Source organism: Typopeltis vanoorti, chromosome 18, assembly GCF_054136105.1.
Source record: "Typopeltis vanoorti isolate ZY-2024b chromosome 18, IOZ_Tvanoo_1.0, whole genome shotgun sequence".
NCBI lineage: Eukaryota > Metazoa > Arthropoda > Arachnida > Uropygi > Thelyphonidae > Typopeltis > Typopeltis vanoorti.
The window spans coordinates 3,990,723-4,009,365 of record NC_143566.1 but is presented as its reverse complement, the minus strand read 5'-3'; the positions used below and the strand labels follow the sequence as shown (position 1 = coordinate 4,009,365).

Sequence of the window (18,643 nt, the reverse complement as noted above, 5' to 3'; positions counted from 1 at the left end):
AATTCCATTGCACAGTGGGGTGCAAAGACTAATGTATCCAACTATAGACCAAGTAGTATCTCAGGAGTGGTGGTGAAGATTTTGGATAAATTGGTTAGGGCTCGCATTCAGAAATGGGCTGACAATGAATCTTTAATTTGCAATGAGCGATGTGGGTTTACTAAGGAAAGATCATGTTTTAGCAACTTGCTCACATTCTATAACAATGTTACCAATGAACTAGACAAGGGGAATGAATACACCATGATACTTTTGGATTTTGCTAAGGCTTTTGACAGAAGACAGCATGGTAGACTGTTGCATAAATTGGAGAATTTGGGTTTGGGTTATAGAATAATAGCATGGATAAGAGGATGGCTGACTGACAGATATCAAAAAGTGGTATACGGGGGATGCGAGTCTGCAAGGTTTAAGGTAACAAGTGGTGTACCACAAGGATCAGTGCTTGGTTCACTGTTATTCAATCTGTATATTAATGATATTGGGAAGGATTTCTCAAGCAACATACAGATATTTACTCATAATGCAAAGATCATCATCAAATTCCTGCCATGTACTCTCAAGGGGTGTACAGGATATGATAGTACTACATGAAAAAAATTACATCATTACTAACTTCCTATCTACAATTTTCCTCCAAATCAGTCTGTTACTTGTCAAGACTCCAACATATCAGATGTTATATTTCTATCATCTAAGGCACTTTGTACCGTATCAATCCACCTATATCTTGGTCTTCCTCTGGGTCGTTTTGCTGCCAACCTGACAGAGAACACTTGTTTTGCAAATCTTTCCTCGTCCATTCTGTTTAAGTGACCATACCACCTGAGATTAGCTCTGCTAATGCATTCCTGGATGCTGACAATGTCAAGTTCTTTCCTAATATCCTCGTTTTTAATATGATACTGCCATTGATGCCATCTGTTCACACCTATAATCTTTCTCAGGACTCTCATATCTGTGGTTTCTAGTCTTTGGTCAAGTGTTTTACTTCTGACCCAGCTCTCAGATCCATAAGTTAAAACTGGTTTGAACACTGTCTTGTATACAGCTAATTTAGCGTTCTGACTAATTTCTCTCTTATTCCATATGAATTTATTCAATTGACTTCCCACCATACCAGCTTTGCTGATTCTGTTGTCTATTTCTATATTTAATATACCATCTTCAGTAAAAATCGTGCCTAAGTAGCTGAAATATTTTACTTGTTCCACAGGTTCTCCGTTCACAACACAGTTGACATTTTCAATGATTCTGCCTATTTTCATTGTCTTTGTCTTTTTATTGATGACCTTCATACCATATCTATTACAACAGCTATTAAATTTAGTCAGAGAATCTTGCAGACTTGTAGCAGATTTATTTAGAAGTATAACATCATCTGCATAAAGCAAACAGCTGACATTAACATCTCCAATGTCGATATCATTTTTAATACCACTTTCCTTCATAATGTGATCTATATAGATAATGTACATCCTTGTCTCTCACCAGATTTAACATTAAACCACCTTCCTGTACTTCCTACAATTCTAACTGCTGACTTACAATTCAAATAAAGACTAAGTATTGCTTGATATAATGCTCCATTGACACCATATAACTGTAGCATATTGAATAACTTCTCTCTTGATGCCTTGTCATATGCCTTCTCCAAATCGACAAAACATAAATACAGATCTTTGTTATATTACCATGCTTTCTTGACTGTTTGTCGTAAAGTGAAGATCTGATCCTGACAGCCTCTATTTGGCCTGAATCCAGCTTGTTCTTCACCAAGCTTTTCTCCCACAATTCTTCTCAACCGTTTCTCAAGTATACTTGCATAGATCTTGCCAGGAACACTCAGTAGGGAAATACCTCTGTAATTCTCACATTCAGTTTTATTTCATTTTTTATATATGGGTACTATGAGAGCTCTACTCCAATCATCGGGAATTCAGCCCTCTGTCCAGGCTTTCTGAACTATGCAGTGCAGCCACTGTAAGACTCTTATACCACCATACTTCCGCATTTCTGGTCAAATATCATCTACTCCTGCTGCCTTTCCACATTTCAAGCCTTTGATGGCTTACTTCAAGTATGGATATGTATTCCTGACTGCATGCCTGGTCAGTGTTTTTTACCACTGTGCTGTCATTGCTGCTTGTTTCATTTAGCAGTTTTTCAAAGTAATTACTCCATACTTCAAGGATATCTTTTTCTCCTGTTTTCATGTCACCTTTATCATCTTTAACTCCTTTTACAACACTCTTTCCTCCATTCCTAAGCTTCTTCAACAACCTCCAAAATATTTTGCCACCTTCTTGATATTTATTTTCTATATTCTTGCCAAACTCCTTCCATGACTTTTGTTTAGCTAGTTGCTGCTGATATGCAGTACTTGCAGAATGATTCGAATAGGCTGGAACTGTGGGCATGGGAAAATGGATGTCAGTAAATATAAAGTCATTCACTTCACCGTGATTAGATATCCAATGTCGTGTTATATATTGGTGGGATGAGGCTAGGGATCTTGGAGTGTTAGTAGATAGGAAGTTGAAGTTCAGGAGCCATGTGGCAAAGATTGCAAAAACAATTCAAAAAATAATTGCAATGCTGAAGCGAATGTTCACATGTAAAGATAAGGATGTTATTTTGCCTCTTTACAAGGCCTTGATAAGACCTCACTTGGATTATTGTGCACAGGTCTGGTCTCCTGCTTTCCCTTGCGATTCTGATATACTGGAGAGCATTAAAAGTGATATCAGGATTGTGGAATACTGATTATGAAGATGGATTAAGAATTTGTAGACTGCAGACACTAGCAAACAGAAGAAAAAGAAGTGATATGGTTGAGACTTACAAACTTCTGAAAGGTTCATACAGGATTTCAATTGACGGAATTTTTCAATTTATGGAGAGTTGTGAAAGGACAAGAGAGCATCCTTGGAAGCTAAGAATGAATGCCACTAAGAAGGGAGTGAGGGCTAGATTTTTCTCTCACAGGGTGGTGAGTGATGTGAATGAATTCAAGAATAAGTATGATAGCTGGCACATATAGTCTGTGGCCTCCCTCGATGAGTTCCTGACTCCCTGGAGGTCTCTCTTAATAAACTATTCTGCACTCCCTATGATGATGTAGTGATAGTTAACTACATATTTATTTAGCTATAGCTCTTCAGAGTTGTAACCAATGGCATTTATATTACTCTTCAATTAAGATTAAATTACGGTGCTCTATTTTTATCATCATCAATTTCCTGATATGTACCCTGGAGGGATATTCAGGCTTCTTTGACAGTACTATATGATTAAGTTTACATTATTAATAATCTTCTCTCAACATTTTCCCTCCTAATTAGTCTATTACTTCTCAGCACTGCAATATTGTCCTGTCCGACATATTGTTCTTCTAAGGCACTTCTGACTGAATCAATTGATCTAAACCTTGGTCATCCTCTAGGTCTTTTTCCTGCCACCTTGGCATCAAACACCTGTTTTGCTAACCATTCTTTCTTCCATTCTGTTTAAGTGACCAAGCCACCTTAAATTAACTTTGCTCACACATTCTTGAATGCTAACAATGTCAAATTCCTTTCTATCTTCATTTTTAATATGATTGTTGCCATTAATGCCATCTGTTCACTCCACTAATCTTGTTTCACAAGAAAATTCCAAAATTCCTACACAATGCAACAAAAACCAAGGTTTGATTTTAAATCAAGTTTGGTTGTCGTTTATTAAAAATTTACCAACTTCAGACCTCGGACAGCGTGAACATGAACCACAGAACACGACAACGAATAGCATTGTCTCCAACTAATACGCATTAACGGTTGTATAGATCTGTTATTCGGTTTTTTTAATGTTCATAATACCAACAAATGAACTTGTTTTTTTGTAATTTCTTATAGTTTGTGCTTTAAACTGTTAGTTCTCTTTACCCTGAAGATGTTAGTCTTACGACTAATGAAACTTGTCGGTTATTTTTACTACTTGTTTAGTTTTTAAAAACAGTTCTCTAATAAACATGTGGTCAAAATATCAGAATATTTCTATTGAACTCTCATATGAAAGTTCTCCAGTCTGTGATCAAGTGCTTTATTTCTAACCCAACTCTGATCCATAACTTAAAACCAGTTTGAATGCTGTCTTGTATACTGCTAGTTTATTACATATGAGAACTAATAGATGTAATGATGATGGTCATAACATGTACTGGCAAAGTCCCAATATGTGGTTTGCATGTTTGCTAACTCTATACCAAATTTGACTGTTATTTAGTCACAGAAGTTTGTAGTGTTTACCATAGGTCTATGAAATCCAATGGTAAGCAAGCCTGCCTGAAGATCCGTGAATTATTTTCTAGGGCTTTTCAACTATAGCTGAGTTACTTAGTCTTAGACAGTGGTCTCTTGGAAACTCAAGTAATCCTTCATTACAAAAACAAACACACAACTCATAGATGTACATTTGCCTCAAACCTTTAACTAATGCTGTAAAGCAAGTGTATTATATTATATGAAAAATATCATATAATACACTTGAAAATTTTGAATGCATAATTATAACTTAATTAGAAAACATACAAATTGTATAGTATGTAAAGTTCTTAATTCTGGTGTTCCCAAAACTGCCAAGATCTCATCACAACCTCAAACTTGTGATAAAAAAGCAGCCAACAAAGTGTGGCAATAGTCTTTTGTTTCACTTTTTTTTTAAACATAAAAGTTAAAGATTATTGTTATGTAAAATTAAGCTGTCTTCATAAGCAAGCTCTAAGTTCTTTACAATATACAGGAGTCCCATTCTGTCATGTGCACCATGTGTAATACTTATGTTCATCTAATAAAGCTAAATTACTCTAATACTGTGGTATTTATGTCTGTTATGAAATATCACAGAAAAATTATGACCTTCGACTTTCACATGCTTTTCTAAAATTCATCATGAAATTTTTTAGCGGTGTCAACCATTTTGCTTCCTAAAAATATTTCCTTCTTTGCTAAAATTTCATTTAGAGATAATTTGCTATCTTTGTTGCTATCTGCTAAACGAATAAGATCACGAGCTTCTTTCTTTGCATGGACTGTATTCTCAGGATCACTGTACATCTGTTATTAATAGGAAACGAGAGTATATTTTAATATTGTTGAAATGTGAAAATGAAAATAACTCAATAATTAAATCATTTAAAAACATTAAAAATAGCTAAGATAAAGGTGAGTAACATATTTTACTCACCTTTATGTACAGTACTGCCTCATCAATTTTATGAGCAATTACAAGATAATAAATATTCCAGTTAATCCTTTCACAGATATTACTGCTATAGCCATCAATCAAATTTTCTTGTGAATGTGATTACTCTATATTTACAAAGTAATCACATCACTTCCACTGACTAAAATTTGTAATATAAGAACAAGTTCTGCAAACATGGGCTACAGAGGCTCATAAAGGAGAAGAGGTGTTATTAAATACAGATAATAATAAATTTAGTTTAATCCTTTATCCAAGTGTGAGCAAACAAAGTTTGCACCTGAAATATCTTCAGGACTGAGGCAAGGTGATGCATCGGTTGGCAACTCATAGCAAAGGTGGACCAAGCTCTCATCACTCCTTGTCTCAACATCTCCTGGCGGACATGTATAATGCTATGCATTAAGGGAAGGGCCACTACCCAGACTGGTTTTGACCTTTATTATTTTGACCTCCCACTGACGAGACATTGACGGTCTCGTCAGTGGGAGGCAGACCTAGAAGTGGTGACACTAAGCATAAGCAATGGAGAGGTCATATTTGCCTATACGAGTTGCCAACCGGTGTACCACCTTATTATTAAATTACTCTGGATTTAGAGAACGATGTTGGAAGTTTATTTTGCACTTGGTTAGACTATAATAAATTTAGTTTAATCCTTTATCCAAGTGTGAGCAAACAAAGTTTGCACCTGAAAATATCTTCAGGACTGAGGCAAGGTGGTGCATCTTTTCAGGCGAAAAATTTGTTTGCTCACACTTGGATAAAGGATTAAACTAAATTTATTATAGTCTAACCAAGTACAAAATAAACTTCAACATCTTTCTCTAAATCCAGAGTAATTTAATAAGGTGGTACACTGGTTGGCAACTCGTATAGGCAAATATGACCTCTCCATTGCTTATGCTTAGTGTCACCACTTCTAGGTCTGTCTTCCACTGACGAGACCTCAATAAAGGTTGAAACCGGTCTCGGTAGTGGCCCTTCCCTTAATGCATAGCATTATATATGTCCGCAAGGAGATGTGCTTTGCATGGTGGGAGATGCTGAGACAAGGAGTAATGAGAGCTTGGTCTACCTTTGCTACAACTTGCCAACAGATGCACCACCTTGCCTCAGTCCTGAAGATATTTTCAGGCACAGACTTTGTTTGCTCACACTTGGATAAAGGATTAAGTTAAATTTATTATAGTCTAACCAAGTGCAAAATAAACTTCTAAAGACAGATAAGTTAGTAAAGGATCTTTTTAAGAGTCACATGGAAAGATTTTTTTATACAGGATTATAGCTGGTAGTTGAATATGAGTGTGATTATAAAGGAGTGAAGAATAGGCATTTTTTTTATTACAGATTTCAAGTAATAATTTTGTCTTATTTCCATACTGCACAGAAATAACTGGTAAGTTATATTCGACAATAAATTTTATTCTTGTTTTTATCCTTTACCCAAGTGTAAGCAAACAACAATTTGCATGTGAATTTCAATCAAACTACTTGTTCACAAAGGCAGATGACTTCATATCAAATTATCTACACTATAACAGCATAGCACACTTCCTTTTGGATGCATATGTTGTCATGTATAATAACCCAAATGAGTTTTGACCTTGACTGAGATTTCAATCAGTGGTGTATTACTGTATGATTAAAATAATAATCTGAATGGGAGACACTGTAGCAAGGTTTTCTGCCTTTATACACAATCACCCTAGTTGTGAATTTGTTTCACATGCAAATTTTACTTTCAAACCAGGCAAAACACCTTTTACAATTATCTCTCATCCAGGGTATTTTAGTATATAATACAGTGGTGATGCACTATCTTCCTGCTTGTATATGGAAATATGACTTCTACAAATGATACAGGTAGCTGAACAGAGGGTAGAATTTACACCTAAAATTAATAGATTCTGTCAAAAACTTTTTTCTTTTGACATTATGGGCAATTAGAAGTTATAGAATTCCTTATAAATGTGTAAAGAAAGTAAGGGTACAATCAATGACATACCACTTTCATATAAGGGGAGTCTGGACCTTCCCCCCATTCAAGGATACAGCAGAAAAACAGTTATGCAGGCAATAGCTAGTTAGTACACAGTAACAAATCAGCTAGCATCAAATCCTGCAACTGAATATTTTGTCAGCTTGTGACTGCAGGGAGTACTGTCAAGGCCACATATGGACAGAATGAGTTCCCTCTGTGTAGGTGGTATGTTTGCAACTCTGTCACCTCTCACTGCATGCCCCACTTACTCTTTATCTCTTCCTTGCAAAATACAGTTCACCACAACCCAAAGAAATGCAACTTTACTGTGAATCTCAAATATTCTCCCACAAAAAATTAGTTAAAAAAAGTGTGCCATAAAAAATACCCACCAACACAAAAACAAGTTTCCACATCCACTTAACCAACATCTGTTGGTTAAGTGGATGTGGAAAAATAAATGTGTAAAGTGTAAAATGTGTGCAATAAATAAATTGCCTAAACAGCAATAATGATATTCACTAGTATTACACAGCACTTGTGCATTCATCAGAACCAACATAGCATTCCAAAGATTGCAAATCCTTGAATCTCTACTGTTTCATCTGCTTTGGCTCAAACTTTTTCTGGCAAGTCAACCCGTTCTTTTCATATGCTCTCTCTATCGCTTTCCAAACTCCATCAACCACATCTCTCTAAAGCCTGACTTCCTGCAATCAAAATACCCCAATAGTCATACTTCTTGGAGACTTCAACGTCCAAAACTGATATTGACTTCCCTTCTCCAGTTTCACTGATCAAGCAAGCAGGGATGCTGAGATGTTTGCCATCAGCAGTGATCCATCTCAGATAATCAATTTTCCTATCAGAATACCTGACAGTCGCCTCCAATTTGCCAAGATACTTGATCTCCTCCTAACAAGCTTCCCCTCCAAGTATACTGTGGTTGTCAGTTCTCCTCTTCGCAACTTGGATCACAACCTCATATCGCTTTTGCTACAGTCTCGGGTCCTTGGGCACTCCAACGGTGCCAACTGGGAGGACCTTAATGAATCTATCATGGTCTGACTACTGCTTCTGTTCTTCTGATCTGAATAACTGCTCAAATTTAATAACAGAAATCATCCTCACAGGAATGAATGTTCATTTCTTTCACTCCAAATTCTCAGTCACCATCCAAGTCTTGGTTCTCAAAAAAGTGTGCCAATGTAGTAAAAGGGAAAAAACCTCTGCTTACCATAAATGAATCAAGACCAAAACTACAGCTGTACACTCTGCAGCTCACAACAGTTGTAAAACAATCAGAAAGTCCAAGTCAGACTATGAAAGGGCTAAATGCTGCTAACTTCCCTCCTGCTCAAATGGCAGTCACTCCTTCTGGTCCCTAATAATGATGTGAACAGAAATAAGGCATCTGGTTCTGGTGGTATTCCACCTACTGTGTTAAAAACCTGTATCCCAAAACTAACACCCATTCCATATGGCCTTTTCAACTGGCATCTACCTTACTGAATGGAAAGAGACCTGCATCTAGCCCATCCCAAAGAAAGGTGATAAAAGTTGACCAACAAACTACTGTCCAATAGCGCTCACTTCTGTTATCTCTAAAATTATGGAAAATGTCATCAACTACTAACTAATTAGTGACCACCAATATGGATTCTGCCCTTTGCAATCTACAGCTTATCTAGCTTTCACCATCCACCTCTAGGCTCAGGCCATGGAGAAAGTCATGTAGTTGCCCTCGATATTTCAAAGGCATCTGACTGGGTTTAGCACAGGGCCTACTTGACAAACTGCCATTCTATAGTTTACCTTCTTCACTTGTCACTCACTACGTGTCATGGTGGACATCTTACATCAGATTTCCCAACCAGTGCAGGAATACTCCAGGGTTCTGTACTTTCACCTACTCTCTTCCTATTGTATAAAAATAACCTGCTCTCACAGATTTCCAATTCTATCCATGGGTTTGCCAATGACAGTACACTCCAGTCTTCCTTTTCATTTGACAAACTTTCTAGGGCTCAAGTATTAGAATCCTCAAGATCTACCATGACCAGTGACCTAAATCAATACCACCAAAACTCAGTTCTTCATCTCTTTCTCAAAAGAAAGAGCTCTCATCCCTCCAACTTACCTTCAGTAACACTGAGATATCCAAACACAATCAGATTTCTCTTCTTGGAATGACCTACACCTCTAATCTCTCCTGGCACAACCACATTTCAGTTATAGCTTCTGCAGCCACAAAAAAAAACTTGGTTTACTTTTTTTTTTGCACAAGACACTAATATTAAACTTCACAGCTACTAACTCTATACAAAGCCCAAATCCACCCAGCCATGGAATATTATACCATATTTGGGGTGGTGCACCAAAATCTTCTAAGATTGCTTGATCCTATATACAGAAGAGGGTAATCTGGTTAATTAATCATCCCTCTCTCACACAGACATTCATTTTCTGCTTTGTGCCTCTTCTACAGATACTTTCATGGACAGTGCTCTGCTGAATTGGCCACTATTATTCCTCCATTCTCCTCCAAAATCATTAATACAAGAGCTACTGCTAACCTACATGCTTTTACAGACCTTGAAACTCACTGTACCAACTTCACTGCCTCCTTTTTCATTCCATCTACTTCTGTCATTTGTAACAGTCTACCCCTAAAGATTACAATTCTCAGCTGTTCATGCAAAATGATGACTCCTTTCTCCTATTCCTCTTGCCCACACATGGCACTAATGTGCTATAGGTCTTGTGGCCTTTCGTGTGCAGATCAGATAATAAAAAGAAAAAAAAAATTCGTTGCGCTACAAATAAGGAAATTATGACCACCTGAGTAGCATGCTAGGTTCTTTGCCATGGTATCTGTTGTTGGATGGGAAGAATATTGACAGTGCTTGGGAAGTGTTTAAATAATACTTAAATGAAACAATATCAGAATGTGTTCCTAGAGTTTGAAGAATAAGTAGAGTAGGAGTGAAATGGATGTGTAATCTAAGTTAAGCAAGAGATTCATGAGAAAAAATAATTTGAAAGGAATACCATGTGCATAAGGATGATGTCAGTTTTGATAACTATAAGCAGCAGCCCAGATGAGTCACAGGTGTTGTACAGAAAGCTAATTCAGAGTATGAAAAAAAAACTGGCCCTGGCAAGTAAAAGACAACTCAAAAGAATTCTGTCATTGTGCTGCAAGTAAAAGAAAGAAAACGAATTTGAAAGAATAACTCTAGTGAATGCAGATGGTATGCAGAAGTGATTGGTCAACTAATGAGTAATCATTTTGCTAAAAGTTATCAACCTGGTATATGCAACATTGAAGTCACTGCTACCTCTTCATTGTATGGGGAGGAAGTAAGAACTGCTGCCCAAACTAAATGAAAATTCTGCAATAGGAACTGATGGAATAGCATGGATACTAAAATAGTGTTCAGCTGAACTGGCTATTCCTTTGACCAGGCTACATAATTTAAATCTCAGAAAAAGGAAGATTCCACAGGAGTGGAAAGAATGTATGGTAATCCCATTGCATAAGGATAGTGCAAAGATTGATGTATCCAACTAATGACCAATCAGTATCTCAGGAGTGGTGGTGGTGATTTTAAAAATGTTAGGGCTTGTATTCAGAAATAGGTTGACAGAGAATCTCTACTTTGCAATGAACATTGGCATGGATAAGAGGATGGTGACTCACATATCAAAAAGTAGTATGTGGGGATTCGAATCTGTACAATTCAAGGTAACCAGTTGTGTGCCTCAAGGATCAGTCCATGGTTATTCAGTCTGTACATTAATGACATTGGGAAGGATTTGACACGTGACATACAGCTATTTGATGATGATGCATAGGTAATTAGGAGGGCTGCTGATATGCAATACTTGCAAGCATGTAAAAATGGCTATCAGTTCAATGTTAGTAAATGTAAGATTATGCACTTCGATGTGATTATATTGGTGGGATTTTGCTAGAAGAAACCGATCAGGCTAGGAGTTGAAGTTCATGGGTCATATAGCAAAAATTATAAATACAACCAGAGAATAATTGCAATGCTGAAACAAATCTTGACATGTAAAGATAACAAAGTCATTTCGTCATCTTGTCAAGGCCTCACTAAGCCTATTGTGCAAAGGTCTGGTTTCTGTCGTGATTCGGATACAGAGTGCAAAGAAGAGTCTCAAAAATGATATCAGAATTGTGGAACAGAGATTATGAAGACAGATTGAGAATTTGTAGGCAACAGACACTAGCAAGCAGGAGTGATATGATTGAGAGTTACAAACTTTTGAAAGGATTATACAGAATTTCAGTAAATGGATTTCATTTTATGGAAGATCAGGGGATAGGAGAGGGCATCCTTCGAAGTTGAGAATGATTGCTGTCAAGAAGGGGATGAGGGCTAGATTTTACTCTCAAAGAGCAGCACGATTGGAATGGTTTGCCGTTGAGTGCTGCATGTGCAAGCAGTGTGAATGAATTCAAAAAGGTATGACAGCTGGTGCAAATAGTATGGCTTTCCTCGATGAGTTCCTGACTCCTTGGAAGTCTCTTAATAATAATAACAACTCAGACTGCTTATTGGAACCAATCAGGTTTCAAGACTTTCTCAGATGCCTGCCAACTTGCTGGATGATTCCCATGCATGTTCACCAATCCATGTTTCATCAGTCATAAAGATGATGATTTCTATCAGTAAATGCAAGATTGACCAATATTATTGAAATCAGTGAGATTAGTTGAAAAGAGGAGGGGTAGGGAAGTGTTCTTAATGGCTACAGATGAATTAAATTCAAACATGAGCAGAAGTCTCAAATGTTGATGGCAGTATGAGTAATAATACAGGCAATGTATTAAAAGTGGGGGTGCTTAAGGGTCAAAGCTGTATAACTGAGAGGAGACCCCTCTGCATAGCATTCAAAGGAATGCTGAAAACCGACCAGGGCTTCTGACCTAATGTCCAATCCTTACCTTCTCGTGGTGCACCCTGTTGGGTATCTACCTGGATACTGAACAAACGAGGATCGGTTAGCAATTTGGGATTTAGCCGACCAAATTGTATTCTTATTGGCTTAAACCAAAATACAAAATGATGGTGCAACATGACAAAATTTCATGCTGGCTGGGGCGGCGTTGCCTTGTTAAACAAGGCCCCCCCATTGTTTTCACCAGTGAACCAGAATGAACAGCGTAAAGTAAGCTAATGGAACAAATCTGAAAAAACACCCCAACTCCACAATACCAGAGTTAACGATCAGTACTATCAACATAAGAAGCCTGATTGGCAAGGAAATGGAGCTAGCTGAGGAATTAGATAAGTACCAGATCAACATAATAGGGGTGACTGAAACAAAAAAAAAGGAAAAAACTGGTGAGATCTTTCTGAGCAATAAATACAAAATGTTATATTCAGGCAATGACAATCAAGGAAAAGAAGGAGTGGCCATTGTATTCAACACTAAATACGAGGTTAATCTTCTTGAATGGTAGACAGTCTCAAGTAGAGTGATGTGTGCAAATATGAGAATGGGGAACTGGACAATGAGACTTATTTGTGCCTATGGTCCCACAGAAGGTTCTACTAAGGTAGAAGTGGAGGAATTTTTTGAGGATTTAGAGAAAGCAGCTGACACAATGAAAAAGGAAAAGTTGGTCCTTGTTGGGGATCTAAATAGCAGAGTAGGAAATGAGTGTCAGACATACAAAAATATATTGGGAAAATTTGGAGAAAAGAGCAAAGCTAATAATAATGGAAAATACCTGTTGGATTTCTGCTCAGGACATGGACTGGTTATTATTAACACAATGTTCCAACGTAAAAATTTGCACAAATTCACATGGAGAGAAGAGGCAAGGAATAAGAAAATTCTCATTTACTATGTTGTTGTTGATAGTGATGTTTTCTCAGTGGTGCAGTACAATAGAGTGTACAGAGGATTTGAAATTGGAAGTGATCACTATTTAGTCTTGAGCAGGATAAAACTGAATTTCATATTGAAAAGAATAACATGCAAGAAAGTTTTAAAGCGAATAAAAGTTGAGCAGCTCTCAGATGTGAACTCTAGACTAAAATACCCAAACATTATTCAAGAAAAAATGAAAGAGTTTGAGAACAGGAATCAAACCTTGGAGATTCAGTGGCAAGCCTTGAAGAAAACCTTGATTGAGTCAGCCAGAGAGGCATGTGATGAGGTTGTCTGCAAGGATAGAAAAATCAAAACTCCATGGTGGACACAGGAAGTTAAAGAAAAAAGCATAACAAAAGTTCCTGTCAAATAAGTCAGCTTGTGCTCTTAGAGAATATAGAGACAAATGCAAGAATGCTAAACACTGTGTAAAACTAGCTAAACAAAAGTCATGGGAGGACTTTGGCAAGAATATAGAAAATAAATATCAAGAAGGTGGCAAAATATTCTGGAGGTTGTTGAAGAAGCTCAGAAATGTAGGAAAGAGTGCTGTAAAAAGAGTTAGAGATGATAAAGGTAACATGAAAACTGGAGAAAAAGATATCCTTGAAGTATGGAGTAATTACTTCAAGAAATTGCTAAATGAAACAAACAGTGATAGCACAGTAGTAAAATACACTCGACAGGCATACAGTCAGGAATACATTTCCATACTTGAAGTCCATCAAAGGCTTGAAATGTGGAAAGGCAGCAAGATTAGATGATATTCGACCAGAAATGCTGAAGTATGGTGGTTTAAAAGTCTTGCAGTGGCTGCACTGCATAGTTCAGAAGGCTTGGACAGAGGAACGAATTCCTAATGATTGGAGTAGAGATCTCATAGTACTGTTAAACTTTGATAAATTGAGATTCCTAATAATTCTAATTTTATCATCGTTTAACAGGAAAAAACTTGTAGGGAACATGCTTGCTTCTAGGTATGTGCTGTATGCAACTGGTAAAATATAGATTACATTATTATAAAGAAAAAAGATTGTGAATATTTCAAGGAAGGAATACTTACTTGATTGTATAATGCTAGTGATACGTTATAAATTAATAATATTTTGTTAGAATTGATAATACAATGTTTTGTAGTATGACTTGCATTAAGCTGCTGTGAATAAAAGTTTAAAGTGCGCGGGCACGCAGACAGAAGGAAAGGTTGCCCCCAGGCGGTCGTGTGCCCATGGAACGTTTAGTCAGAAAAAACAAACGATATGAAACGAGACCCACGTGGGAGAATTTATACACGTTGGGTGAGTTATGGTGATTGCCGATAGGGGAGATGAAATAAAAGGGTTAGGAACCCCCCAAAAAGGGCTTTTTTTTTCTTTTCTCTCTTGGCTGGTAGTCTCGGGTAGACAGTTGCACGGAGGAGGGTCTTTGTCCAGGAGTGCTCGAATGAAGGATCACGCGCTATTAATCGTACGATGAAAGAGCACATCGTTCGACTGATGGACAATCCATGGAAAGGGCTGAGTATCTAGGCAACAGGCCTCATGGTAGCAGAATCGCCTTACGCCATCATTATATCTGGAGTGGACTACATGTTGGAAGCTTAATGGATTTTTTACAACACTCACAAAGAATTAAAATAGAATTTAATACTTCCTATATTTCGTCCTAGTCAGACATCTACGGGGATTACAAAAACAATTAATGTAACATATACACAAATAACAAACAATACTAAGCCCAACCACGTGGGTGACACTAAAGTCCTATCTAGGTAGAGCGCCCTCTAAGGGCAGTAGTAGGTGGCCTGGAATGTAAGGTGGGAACTCTGGTGATGAGTGTTTCCCAAAACTTTGCAAGCTTAATGCAACCGTATTTATTGAGATTTGGTTGGTTTTTGAGAGCTGCTGCTGCTTCTAAGAAAAGTCTCTCTTTCTTGAATTTGCTGTGGTGGAGCATGGTGGTTTTCTTCCATGATACCCTGTGGGTGGTGTCCAAAACATGGTCAGCCAAGCCTGAATGGCCATAGTTGTGTTTGAAGATGTAAGACTTGTGTTCCTCTAGACGGATAGATGCTGATCTGCCTGTCTGTCCAAAGTACGCCAGCTTACTGGAACAGGGTACTTTGTAAACTCCAGGCAGAGAGAGAGGAGGGAGCTGATCTTTTGTAGAACGGATAAGGGTAGCAAGTTTGCGGTGGGGCTTATATGCTGTGTGTAGGTTGTACTGTTTTAGTATCTTGGCTATTTTTTTGGATGTGCCACGGATGTAGGGTATGGTGATGGCATTTTTAAAACCTTGTTGACGAGAAGGATGGGGAATGGGGGAGGAGTTGATTATTTTTTTAATAGTGTGATCGCTGTAGCCATTGGAGTGGAAAGTGCTGTGTATGTGGTTAAGCTCAGTAGTGAGGGCAGTTCCACTGGAACAAAGATTGTGGGCTCTCTTGGTAAGAGTTTTAATAATGCCATATTGTTGAGAGGGATGGTGGTGGGAGAGTTTGTGAATGTATCTGCCTATGTGTGTGGGTTTTCTGTATATGGTGAAGGTAAGTGTATCATTAGGCAGGCGTGTGACTAAGGTGTCTAGGAAGGGTAAACAATTGTTCTTTTCCTTTTCCATAGTGAACTGGATTCTTGGATGTAGACTATTGAGATGACTGAGGAAGGAGTCTAACGTATCTGGGCCATGAGGCCAAATAGAGAACACATCATCTACATATCTTAGCCAGATAGAAGGTTTGAGTGGGACTGAGTCTATGGCTCGTTTTTCGAAATCTTCCATATAGAAATTGGCAAGGGGGGTGAGAGAGGGGAACCCAATGCAGTTCCCTCTATCTGCTTGTAGATTTTGTTGTTCCAAGAGAAATACCCAGAGTTAATGGCAAAGGAAAAGAGATCTAAGATGTCAGAGGGGAAAACGTTTTCTAAGAGAGATAAGGTGTCAATTAAAGGAATATTGGTAAACAAAGAGGAGATATCAAAGCTTACCAATATGTCTGTCTTATATAAGGTTAAATTTTCTGTGAGGGATTTAAAGTGGGTCGAGTTTTTTATATAGGAAGGGGACCTTCCAGTGAGGGGGATCAGAGAGTTGGCCAGTTGTTTAGATAGTCTATAGCAAGGTGCATTGGTGGCATCTACCCCTTAGATGGCGCTCTACCTAGATAGGACTTCAGTGTCACCCACGTGGTTGGGCTTAGTATTGTAAGATTTGTGTGTGCATGTTACATTAATTGTTTTTGTAATCCCCGTAGATGTCCTAGTGACTAGGACGAAATATAGGAAGTATTAAATTCTATTTTAATTCTTTGTGAGTGTTGTAAAAAATCCATTAAGCCTCCAACATGATGTCCTCACAGCACTTAAGCCTCTACACACGTGTGGAGTGGACTAGTTATGCTAGGATCGTGTGGATTTATCTTCGAATGGAGAAATCCATGCCATAGCACCGACTAAATGAATCAGAAGGGAGATCGATCAGATAACGGCAGTCAGAATTTGAAGGAACAAGTATGAAGAACCAGTGTGTACGGTAACATTGAAAATTATTTGTCTATATAATGTGTATAAAAAAATTAGATGTTATAATTGAGATTAAGGGAAATTGAGGATTGAGGACTTTCATATAATTAAGTCAGGACTGTAGCACCTTAATATTAGAATGCATAGTGAGATAACTCATATACGGTTAAACTAATGTGTATGTTTTTTAAAAGTATTAAGAAGGTTTAGTCTGAGTAATGTAATATGATGTGAATATTGCAGTCAAGTTTTGTCAGTTTGTGAAATAACATATTGATTCTTGATGTCCTTACTTAATAAGGATATCTATAATTTTCTGTGATTAATATTGAAGTTTTTGGATTGAGTTTCTTTGTATTGTAAATTGTATTAATGTGTCAAATAAACTTTTGCTATCTTTATTCCGAGTGTCTGAGTATTAGAATCTGATTCACCACTTGCAAAAACATACGAATCTAAGTGGGAGAAAATAGATTATGTTATAGGTCACCATTGCAAATCAATAGTCATTATAGTACGCCTTTCAGATCACTTCTTGATTAAGACATGTTTAACTTAATCTAGTAGCTTAGGTAGCACAGCAAAAAAATATAAATATTCCTAGTGCTTTAAGAGAAGTGAGATTTGAAAGACTTTACCACGCTGGTTTTGGCTCGACCCTGAGGGAATTCCTATGTGTTTTAGTGGCTCCTTAGGAAGGACCCAGCGTATAGTACATATATTAATAGAATTTAAGAAAAGGGGACACAACAGTACCATATATAAAAAGGGAAATAAAACTGAATGTGAGAATTACAGAGGTATTTCCCTACTGAGTGTTCCTGGTAAGATATTACTATTACTATTATTACGGGCAACTCCTGGGAGTGATTAGACTCATCGAGGGTGGCCCCAAATCATATTCATCACAACTATTCGACCTTCATACAGTATCTATCATACCTCGCCTTAAACTCATTCACTGTCACAGCATCCACCACAGACTTAGGGAGCACATTCCACTCATTCACCACTCTAAAAGTAAAGAACCCAGCTCTAACACCTTTACTAACCACACTCTTGACCAGTTTCCATGGATGTCCCCTAGTCCTCCCACAACCAGCCCTGTTCTCAAAAATATCTTCTGAATTAATTTTATAGAAACCCTTCAGTAATTTGAATGTCTCAATCATATCTCCCCTCCTCTGCCTATCAACCAATTTTTGCAACCCACAAATCCTCAACCTGTTCTCATACGGTTCATTCCACAGACCTGCTATCATCTTGGTCACTCGCCTCTGGATCTTCTCCACCTACTCCCCATCAAGAAGAAACCTAGGTGACCAAATCTGTGCACAGTAGTCGAGATGGGGTCTTATCAAGGCTCGATACAGAGGAACAATAACCTGCTTGTCAACGTATTCTTCAGCAACCAAGTGATTTGATGAGCTGATTTGGCCACTTTTGCAATGTGTCCCCTAAATTTCAATTCCTTATCCACCAACACTCCTAAATCTCGTGCCTCATCAATTTCCTGGAGCACAGTTCCACCAATGCAGTAAACTGCCGCCAATCTTTTCACCCCAAAATGCATAACCTTACATTTTGCCACATTAAATTGACATCCATTCTCCTTAGCCCAGACCTCCAATCTATCCAAATCATCCTGCAAAATTTTGACATCATCTGCATTCACTATTGCCCTACCCAACTTTGCATCACTCGCAAACAAATGAACTGTTCCTCTCAGATCCTTTCCTATATCATTAATGAACAAATTAAACAGCAGTGGTCCAAGAACAGATCCTTGTGGCACACCACTAGTCACAGGCCGTCTTGTGGACTCTACTCCTGAGTAAACCACTCTCTGATATCTCTCCGTCAACCACCCTCCTATCCATCTCACCAACCCTATGTCCATCCCCATATGCTGCAATTTACTGATTAGAATTCCATGTGGTATCCTGTCAAAGGCCTTAGCAAGGTCCAGTAGAATCACTGTAAA

At 37.8% G+C, this 18,643-nt stretch overlaps 1 protein-coding gene across 2 annotated transcripts in view; it reads right to left on the bottom strand.

Annotated features, from left to right (window-relative positions):
- The window catches only part of myd (stromal cell derived factor mayday), a 269,325-nt gene that overhangs the window by 25,506 nt on the left and 225,176 nt on the right, over positions 1-18,643 (bottom strand). Inside the window, exon 6 of one of the 2 annotated variants that reach the window (XM_090408335.1) lies at positions 4,899-5,096. The exons of the other annotated variant lie outside the window; for it this stretch is intronic. Within the exon in view, the coding sequence (XP_090264461.1) occupies positions 4,920-5,096 (177 nt within the window). The 3' untranslated portion in view covers positions 4,899-4,919. The remainder of the gene's footprint in view (positions 1-4,898; positions 5,097-18,643) is intronic. 2 annotated transcript variants of the gene reach the window in all.